Source organism: Amyelois transitella, chromosome 5 (assembly GCF_032362555.1).
Source record: "Amyelois transitella isolate CPQ chromosome 5, ilAmyTran1.1, whole genome shotgun sequence".
NCBI lineage: Eukaryota > Metazoa > Arthropoda > Insecta > Lepidoptera > Pyralidae > Amyelois > Amyelois transitella.
The window spans coordinates 6,496,573-6,507,455 of NC_083508.1; the positions used below are offsets into that span (position 1 = coordinate 6,496,573).

General features: G+C 39.3%; 1 protein-coding gene across 1 annotated transcript in view; it reads left to right on the plus strand.

Moving 5' to 3' along the window:
* Positions 1-6,312, plus strand: part of LOC106131785 (uncharacterized) — a 124,079-nt gene extending 117,767 nt beyond the window's left edge. Inside the window, exons 131-136 of the mRNA XM_060954804.1 lie at positions 470-2,575; positions 2,789-3,177; positions 3,841-4,023; positions 4,110-4,380; positions 4,854-5,098; positions 5,590-6,312. Of these exons, the coding sequence (XP_060810787.1) occupies positions 470-2,575; positions 2,789-3,177; positions 3,841-4,023; positions 4,110-4,380; positions 4,854-5,098; positions 5,590-5,976 (3,581 nt within the window). The 3' untranslated portion in view covers positions 5,977-6,312. The remainder of the gene's footprint in view (positions 1-469; positions 2,576-2,788; positions 3,178-3,840; positions 4,024-4,109; positions 4,381-4,853; positions 5,099-5,589) is intronic.
* The last annotated feature ends 4,571 nt before the right edge of the window (positions 6,313-10,883 follow it).

Consider the following 10,883-nt stretch of genomic DNA (forward strand, 5'->3'; position numbering starts at 1 on the left):
TATTTAAACTTATTTGAGCCTTAAAGCTACAACAGGTGAACATACCAATATACTTAACATTACTAATACCTAGTATTACATCGTCACCGACGTATTCTCACGCCTATTCTTTTTCTTGTTAGCCATAGTTTTCTTTATAATACATTGTTATTTAATAGAAAGCTACCATTTATTTAGAAAAGAATGTCAATACTGATGTCGATCAATAGAACTCGCTCGTTTAAAGCTAAAATTTAAGAAAAAAAATCACTAAATTTTGGTATGAAAGATAAACCCTATGACATCCTATATCATGGAATACATAAAAAATATGCCTTTTACAAAATCGTTATTTCTTTCAAGATTCTCGCAGAATAAAAGCCAAATGTACTTACATAATATAACTAATAATAACGTAACAAACACAATTGGACTATAAAACCAGGATTTGTACTTTAGAATGATTTGATCGATTAAATTTTGTTCACAGTTGGCTGTACCTCAGAATCAGACTGTTCCGATAGCGATACTTGTTATAATGGCGCCTGTGTCAATCCCTGCGTCATAGAAGCATCATGCGCTGTGAGCGCAGTATGTTACGGCAAATCACATAGACCTAACTGTCGCTGTCCAATAGGTACCACTGGAAATCCATATACTAGATGTCAAGCAGCAGAATGCCAAATTGACAATGATTGTGACGATGACAGCGTTTGTGTAACAGGAATATGTCGAAATGCGTGTTCAAATCATGGCCTCAATCCGTGTGCAGGCAACGCCGAATGTTTTGCACGCAATCACGCAGCGTCATGCAAGTGCCCGCCAGCGCTTCCATTTGGAGATCCCTTAACTCATTGCGAAAAACCAAATATAGTTGGTGAACCTGAGTGTCGCCTCGATAGCGACTGTCCCAGCGGCCAGGCATGTCTAAGAGAAGAATGTCGTGAAGCCTGTACGGAATTAAAACCATGCGCTGGGAATTCACGCTGTACTGTGTCTGATAGTGTACCTTTTAGAACTTTAATATGTCGTTGTCCAGAAGGATATATCCCGGATGAAAACGGTTCCTGTAAACCCACGCAATTACCACCCTTAAGTTGTTCTTCAGATCAAGACTGCAGTGATCAAGAGTCTTGTATAAACAGAATTTGTCGAAATCCATGTAACTGTGGAGATAATGCTGAATGCTTTATACGAAACCACCGACCTGTTTGTTCGTGCCGTGAAGGCTTCGACGGAGACCCATATCGCGCATGTCGTACAGTTGGTTGTCGTGCGGACTCAGAATGTGAATCGAGTTCTGCATGTATCAATGGAAACTGTATCAGTCCTTGCTTACTGAACAGCACTTGTGGACCCAACGCCGAATGCTATGTAGAAAGGAATCGACCTCTTTGTCGTTGCCGATCTGGCTTTGAAGGTGATGCGTATTCTAGTTGTAACGCAATAGAGTGTAGATCGAATGGAGACTGCCCGCAAACTAAGCAATGTCTTGCGCATAGATGTATAGATCCTTGCCTTTCTGACAACACATGCGGTAGTTATGCGGTTTGCTTAGTACGAAATCATAATGCTATGTGTAAATGCGAAAGAGGCTACACAGGCAATCCATATGTAGAATGTAAACCACAAATAATCGCCGAATGCTACGTAGATGCTGATTGTCCATCTAAACTTGCTTGTTTATCATCGAAGTGCGTTGAGCCATGCACTACACTACGACCATGTGCTACCCCCACGCGTTGTGAAGTATCACCCACCTTACCAGTACGCACCCTCCTATGCACTTGCCCACCAGGTTATGTAAGCAGCGGTGGCGGTATGTGCCGCCCTACAACTTCTATTCTTGATGTCGAATGCCAGACCGATACTGACTGCACTAGCAATCATGCCTGTATAACATCCGTTTGTAAAAACCCATGCGAATGTGGTTCTAATACTGATTGTCAAATAAAAGATCACAAACCAGTTTGTGCATGTAGGCCTGGTTACATCGGCGACGCGCGTCTTGGTTGTTACAAGATTTTATGCCAGTCAGACTCAGAATGTTCCGATGATGAGAGCTGTATCAACAGCCGTTGTGTACCAGCTTGTTCTGTTGAGCCAAGTGTTTGTGGAGAGTCTGCTGAATGCTACGGCGCAGAGCACCACGCCTCATGTAGATGCAAAATTGGCACTATAGGTAATCCATTAATAGCTTGCACAGCAATAGGCTGCCGTGCCCATAGCGATTGCCCACCGGACAAATCGTGCATTAACTCGAAATGTGTAAACCCATGTACATCTGAAACTTGCGTTGATGAAGCTGAATGTAGAGTCCATCAACATGATGTCCATTGTGTTTGCCCACCTGGTTACCGAAGTACAGAAGATGGCTGTGAACAACCCAAGGAACCACAATGTATTTCCGATATTGATTGCCCACCTGGAACAGCGTGTCTAAATGCAAAGTGTCTTAATCCTTGTCTAGAAACTAAACCGTGTGGACATAATACAGAATGCAAAGTTGTCGACACCCTTCCTGTAAGAACTATGGTCTGCGATTGTTTGCCAGGATATAAAGGAAACGCTCTAATAGAATGCACATCAAACAGAGGTAAGACGAGTATAACATAGTCAAAATATTTGTAATTTATTACTGCATTTTGACAAGCTCTAAACACTATGAAGGCTGTGAAAATTTTAAATACTAAATTTAACTTTCAAAATTTTAAATACTTAAATTTAAATAAGATTGCATTACTTAATTTTATTAGACCTAAAACACTGCGTAGCGATTAAATATTTAATATGCTAAACTTCATTTCAGTACCAATCGCGAAATGCATTGACGGTCAAGGATTAGATGCATTGGGTGAATGTGCACCATGCTACGAAGAAGACGGTCACATTGTCGACAGCAGGGGACGGTGTGTGTGTGATACTGAACGCGGCTTCTCGCCGCGAGGTGACATCTGCGTGCAAGCAGGATGCCGTACTGACGACCAATGTGACGATCAATCACGCTGCATTAATGGTGCATGTGTCGACGCTTGCGCTGCAGAACCTTGCGGCGTAGCTGCGTACTGTAACGCTACTAACCATCGCTCGATCTGCACATGCAAACCCGGCTATGTTGGCAATGCCAGAGTCCATTGTAATGCTACTACACCACCGGATCACAACTACCGCACCGATTTCCCTATACCAGAGATGCAGGTATGTAAACTGATGACCGATAAATAGTATAAAAAAGTAATGAAGTACAATATATTCAATGTTTACTGGTGCCGTGTGGTTCTCGACACCAGTACAAAAAAGAATAGGACCACTCCATCTCTTTCCAATAGATGTCGTAAAAGGCGACTAAGGGATAGGCTTACAAACTTAAGATTCTTTTTTAGGCGATGTCTAGCAACCTTTCACTATTTGAATCTCTATTCTATCATTAAGCCAAATAGCTGAGCGTGGCCTATCAGTCTTTTCAAGACTGTTGGCTCTGTCTACCCACAAGGGATATAGACGTGACCATATGTATGTATGTATGTTTACTGGTTGTTTAGATACAAACCAGAGGCTTGTTTAACAATATATCCCAATCTACAGCAAAGCAATCATCCGGTAAAACACTAAACTATATAAGCGTTCGAATCTATCTATTTTGCTGCATAAAGTCAAATGAAAAGGGTGATTTTGTTTAAAAGAAGATTGAAGAAAGGAGTTTGAAATAAAGGTTACTAGGTAGATTAGGTAACGAATTGTCTGTATTATCAGATCCTTCAGAAACTTATAAAATAACGACTTTCAAATGTGCTGCAAAAACGACTTTCTCATTTGCGGAAAACTGAATTTTTGCTAATTTTACCATTTTTATCCATTTAGGTAAACTGTGAAGCTAATGGTGTTCGTGTTAGCTTGAAAATTAAGGACTTTAACGGAGTATTATACGTAAAAGGATACAGCAAGGATGAACGTTGTCACCGCGTCGTGCATACTTCTGAAAACCAAGAGAGTCCTGTAGACTTCACTGTACACTTTGGTGACTGTGGCCTAGTGCACATAAACGTAAGTGATATTTTCATCCGACAGAAGCGACAGCAAGGAAGGTTAAATATTAATTTATTTTTTAAATAAAAATTATCTTTCTACAGGGCTTAGCAAGTTTCGTACTTGTAATGCAAAAACATCCGAAACTAGTCACATCCAACGCAAAAGCATTCCATATCAAATGCATCTACCAGACTGGTGAAAAGAATGTCACACTAGCGTTTAACGTTTCTATGCTCACCACGGCCGGAACCATTGCTAATACTGGACCACCACCCACTTGTTCTATGAGAATTGTGACTCGATCAGGTGACCAAGTAAGCTCTGCTGAAATCGGAGAGAACTTGGTTTTACAAGTCGACGTTCAACCATCCAGTAAGTACTCCACAATGGGTCGTTTACTAATATTTTACAAACTCTGATATTAAGCAGAGCGTAGGAAGGGGAAAAGACAGGGTGCCCACTTCAGATAAGTCTAATGTCTACCCCTGAATTACCTACAAAACAAAAATTAAACTGATAAGTCCGTAATGGCTAAAGCCTACCCTAGAAAATTTGTGGAGATATACGCCCACGGCATTTAGTTGTTCCAAATCACACAGAGAGGAGAATGAAGTTCATGTATTAAAAACCATTATAATCCAACCTTTTCGATTCCACGGCTTGTCTTTTCTTTTTGCGCTACGAATTCGGTAGCGTTATCATTACCTGATTTTTTATTTTACAGGCAACCATACCGTACTAGTTTTACAATATTTTAATTTGCCTTGTAATAATTTTAAAAAAAGATTTGGAACGTAGACAATAACTAAAAATAATAATACGTACTATAAAAAATACTTTTGCAGGTATATACGGTGGTTTTGCTCGAAGTTGTATTGCAAAGACCAGTGAAGTGTCCACGAAAGCTGAAAATGAACATATTGTAACTGATGCGGACGGTTGCGCTACGGATACGGCTATTTTCGGAGAGTGGGAACGAAGCGAGGATGGCAGTGCTCTTCGAGCCTCATTCAATGCTTTCAAATTCCCCAGTAGTGACAATATAAGATTCCAATGCAATATTAGAGTTTGCTTTGGTAAATGTCAACCGGTAAGTAGAAACAACACATTATGCAGCATATAAATATGCAACTTAATATTCGTAAAATTACATACAGCTACGATAACAGGGATAAATTGGAACACAGAATGTGTTAAAAGACATCCATAAATATAATCAATGTTACATATAATCAGTCTGCTGCTTACTGTGATAAAGAATTATTTTTTATGCTATATATATTAAATAAAGCTTGGCAAATAATACCAATGGAATCTGAAGATGGATCTGGTAGCTTTTATTAATAAAAGCTACAACATCCGCGGTGTGCCCAAATAAATTGTCGCGTTTATCTTATTTAATAGAGTTTAATTAAGAGAATTATGAGTTTAGAGTAAACAAAACAAAACAAATATGCAGTGCGTGGCAAATAGTAAGATGTAGTATTTGCCTACTCCTTCAGGAAAGAGGCGAATCATCAGTAAGAAATTTCCATAAACCCAGAAAGATAAATTAATTTAACCTTATTCTCCCCAACACAGGTTAACTGCCGTGGATTCGATGCCTTCGGAAAACGTAAAAAGAGAGAAGCGATCGACGACGAAGTTCCCCTGTTGAGTAATGAAGGTCAACTAAGAGAGGAGGTGACGGTTGAGTCAAATCCTATTGTTGCGCTGGAGCGACGAGACCCATCCCGAGTAGCACGGCAGCGCGATGGCTCCGGTATAGAGGGTGGACCGGGTAGTTCAGGAGAAGTTTGTGTGTCAGCTGCTGGATTGGCAGTAGCTTTAGCATTGACAGCGCTGCTAGCCCTAGTGGCAGTGGCGGCAGCAGTGGCGTGCTGGCTTGTAGCGTGGAGACGTGCCCGACCGCCACCAGCGCCACTCCCTCACCCGCCCGACTTCCCAAACCCGCTGTTCCAGCGCTGAGCGCTGCCCGCAGTTACTAGTCCGCGTCCCGCTCCTCCGCCGGCGCCGGGCGGTGTCGGCTCTTCCTTCTCCTCATTCGGCTTCATTCTGTGAGCGCCGCCGGAGGACCGCCGGGCGAGGGCGTCTCGAGCGCCCCCCTCGCCGCGCTCGTAGCGCCCTACATTAGATTATTTTATTTTATACGCTAATCTTAAATGTTTCTTTTTTAACGTGGAATCGTCGCCTCCTTTAAATTTTGTGATATTCATAATATAAATATTCGAAAACACCATTATTGTATGTAGAGCGAATATTACAAATATAGTTTATAAATAAGAGAATAATAATATTAATAATAAAAAACTGTTTTATTTTCAACAATGGAAATTAAAAATGTAGATCCTCAGACTTGATTCAACTTGACACCTGGATGGGATTCCTGTTATCGAATTGCACTTTGATGAAAATCTTAAAAACTCATCAAGAAATAGCAAAACAATTTAAAGAAAAGCGCCGTTTAAAGTTTGTTTATGTCAATAGCTGATTCAATCTATGCTAACAAACCAACAGGGTTCTTATATGGTGGAGATTTTCTACTGTTTTTCCGATGATCTCCATCAGATTCTAATTTCAGCGCGCTGAACCTTATTGGTCTAGCAGTATTAGAATCTCTATAATATTACGTGGACCTCAACCAATCTTGCAACCCCGCAAGTGCAAGTTATTTAATTTGTTTAGTTAATTGAAAAATAAAGATACGGCGTAAAATTAATAATCCATAAAAAAATTCTTGAAAAAATTGTGCGATATGTTTGTGCGCCAATATATTTATACACTAGCTTTCCCCCGCGACTCCGTCCGCACGGATGTCGGTCTTCGCGTAGATGGTTTATTTCTCCATTTTATTTTCAGTCTGGTCAATTTAGACCAAAAAATAGGAATGAAGCTACATTAATTCCCATCAAGCTGAAAATGAGTATAATTGTTTAAAACACAATCAAAAGCATTATTTCAAAATTCCCCATGATTCCGGTTTAAGGAAAAAAATTACCCAAGGTCAAAGGTAAGAAAATGGGATTTTCACGATTTTCTTCAAAACGGTAAGTTTTATAGGAAAATTACCTCAGACATAGATTGTAGATCATAAAGATATCTATAAAAAGGAATCAATATTTTTTTTCAATAAAGCTACCGTTTCTGAGATATTACGATGCAAAAAGTTGCAAGCGTCATAATATGCATAAGCACGTCTCGTATATACTCTATGTAGCAGTAATATATGTAAGTAAAAATATTGTTCTGTCGGTAATTTTAACTTGAATTCAAAATATAAAATAGTGTGGTTCCCGACATCAATACAAAAAAGAATAGGACCACTCCATCTCGTTCCCATGGATGTCGTAAAAGGCGACTAAGGGATAGGCTTATAAACTTGGGATTCTTCTTTTAGGCGATGGGCTAGCAACCCGTCACTATTTGAATCTCAATTCTATCATTAAGCCAAACAGCTGAACGTGGCCTACAAGACTGTTGGCTCTGTCTACCCCGTAAGGGATAAAGACGTGATCATATGTATGTATGTATGTATAAAATAGTATAAAAAGTATAATGAAACCCAGTCCCTTCATTTATACTGTAGTGAAACCTTGAGACAACATCTGTCTCTCTGTTTAATTGTGTACGTGGCTAGGGTCGTATAGCTGCTTTATCTCAGAATGCTCAACACATGAAATACCGCTAGTCTTTAATAATAGTAGTCCTTGCGGGGATACCGTTGTCGGCTATGGACACCACGGCCTCTCATGCCCTAGGAGTGCCGGCCGTTTAGGGCGCCATGCCGCCCTAAATGATATAATCCTCCTAGAACCAAACGGTCTGGCTCGGGATGATGCCAAGGGACCGGATGGTATGACTTTGGTACCCTGGAGATTGGGGCGGCCTTTGGTGTGGGATGCTACTTGTGTCGACACACTTGCGCCGTCTCATCTTCAGGTTACTAAATCTAAGGCCGTTTTGCTTCAAATGAGGCAAAAAACCTCAAAAGGCGCAAATATGTAGTTATCGGGATCAAAGTTTACATCAGATGGCAAGTGTGATAGTGATATTGAAAGGAGAGTGAACGCGGGGAACATGGTGAATAGAGCTTTGCATGCCTTTATGAGCAGTCAGAAACTATCCAAAAAGGCTCGACTGGCTGTGCACAGGGGCGTGTTGGTCCCGACATTAATGTTTTTTTTTTTTTTTTTTTTTTTTTTTTTTTTTTTTTTTTTTTTTTTACGGGACAAATTACACTGATTGAGTTAGCCTCGAAGTAAGTTCGAAACTTGTGTTACGAGATACTAACTCAACGATACTATATTTTATAATAAATACTTATATAGATAAACATCCAAGACCCAGGACAATCAGAAAAAGTTCTTTTCTCATCATGCCTTGACCGGGATTCGAACCCGGGACCTCCGGTGTCACAGACAAGCGTACTACCGCTGAGCCACAGAGGCCGTCTAAATATAAAATGTATGGGAGTGAAAGTTGGGTATGGCAAAAGAAGCACGAAAGCAGAATAAATGCAGTGGAAATGAGAGCGTTAAGGAGTATGTTGGGTGTGAAATTGAGTGACCGGATAAGGAACAGTGTGATAAGGGAATGTTGTGATGTGAAAGAAGATGTAGTTACAGGAATAGAAAAGGGTATGTTGAGATGGTTCGGTCATGTGGAGAGGATGAATGAAAACAGGTTGACTAAGCAGATATACATGGAGAGTGTGGAGGGAAAGGTCGGGGTGGGAAGACCTAGACGAACATATCTTGATCAAATTAAGGACGTCCTGGTAAAGGGTCAAGTCAAAAGTACCCGAAACCGCCGAGCTTGCATGAAGAGAGTTATGAATGTAGATGAAGCAAAGGAAGTATGCAGGGATCGTGGCAAGTGGAAAGAGGTAGTCTCTGCCTACCCCTCCGGGAAAGAGGCGTGATTTTATGTATGTATGTAGTTATCGGTAATATCTATACTTTTGAACCTTTTGGGGTAGAAACTCTGGGACCGGGGGGCCTATCGGCCCATCAGCTTTTCCGACAATTGTCGAAAAAGCTAATTGAGGTATATCTTGACCGGAGGGCTGGAAATTATCTGGCTCAGAGAATCAGCATTGCCATTCGAATTGGCAATGCTGCCAGCCTTCTGGGCACATTCCCGCATGTTGATGCTATGCAAGGACTGTACAATTTATAAATTAAATTTTAGTTTGTAGTCATCTTTTTTCTTTCTTTTTATAAGTAGCTTTAGTTTTAATTTGATTATTGCATTGAATTTGATAATTGTAACCTCTACTATTGTCCTAAGATGATTTTCTTCACTTAGAGTTATTCTATTTTTTTTTAAATAATAAATACGAAAGTTAGTCTTGAGTGCCACTGCGTAGTGAAAACACGTGTTTATTCTAACCTATTTCAGACTTTTTCAAGTTTAATAATAAAAATGTAAAAAAAACGCGCTAATTGTACACTACCTCAGAGGTGGCAAGGAAACGGATGCATATTATGACGCTTGCAACTTTTTGCATCGTTATATCACAGAAACGGTAGCTTTGTTGAAAAAAAATATTGATACCTTTTTTATAGATAACATTATGATCTACAATTTATGTCTGAGGTAATTTTCCGATTTGAAAAACTTACCGTTTTAAAGAAAATTGCGATACACCCATTTTTTACCTTTGACCGTGAGTAAATTTTTTTCCTTAAACCGGAATCATGGGGAATTTTGAAATAATGCTTTTGATTGTGTTTTAAATAATTATACTAATTTTCAGCTTGATGGGAATTAATGTAGCTATGTAGTATTTTTTTCATAGTAATTAGTAGCGGCCCGCTTGTGCAGCAAACGGTTCAAGCCAAAGCCGACTTTAGGCGCTACTACAGGTTACGGCGCTAAATCCACTGCGGGTAACGCAACGTGTGTTCGCGGTTCTACAGAACAACGTCTATGGATAAACTGAAAAATTAAGATTTTTTTTTCTTCGTATTTTTTCGGGATAAAAAGTATCCTATTTTACGCCCAGGATAATAAGGTATAATTATACCAAGTTTCATCAAAATCGAACCGTTAGTTTTCACGTGATGCCTGAACATACAGACAGACAGACAAAATTTTTTTTAATCACATTTTTGTGTTTGGTATCGATCCAGTAACACCCCCTGCTATTTATTTTTTCAATATTTTCAATGTACAGAATTGACCTTTCTACAGATTTATTATATGTATAGATATAGATATATCTAAACTAGCTGTTTCCCGCAACTCCGTCTGCGGGTTATTGGAAATACAGAGGTTAAGATTAAAAAAAATACTCAAATTCACCAAAGAATAAGAAGACCTTTGGCCGCAAACGAAACTCTAGGTTGGTAACCAGTTACGGTAAAAGAAATAAACATCTTCATTAGATACTACTTACAAAAAGACAAGTCTTCGATGCATAAAGAGGTATTGGTCCCAACCAAAGGTCGGTGAGCATCGATATAAAATTAAGGTGATAGAATGACAAACAGTGTATTATAACAGTAGATAAAACAAAAGATGCTTAGATGGTTTAGTCATATTGAGAATTGATGAAGGAAGCAGGTTTTCAATAAGCAAATAGGGTATTATATAAGGCAATTATTATTAAAATTTATAAATGGGAACGTTGGAAGGAGGAGGCTAAGAATATTCTTGATAATTATATATTAGTAGATGACGGTAATGATTTATTATTACTAAATCCGTTAAAAAATAATTATTTCAAGAGTACTCTAAACCAACGAGCGTGTTTGAAGAGACTTATGTAAGTCGGTGAAGCGACTTCTCACCTCTAAGAAGAAGTGATAAAATAATGATAATTTTGTGATATAAAATTCGGTTATAAAGATATAGATGTAGCCAAGCTAGGC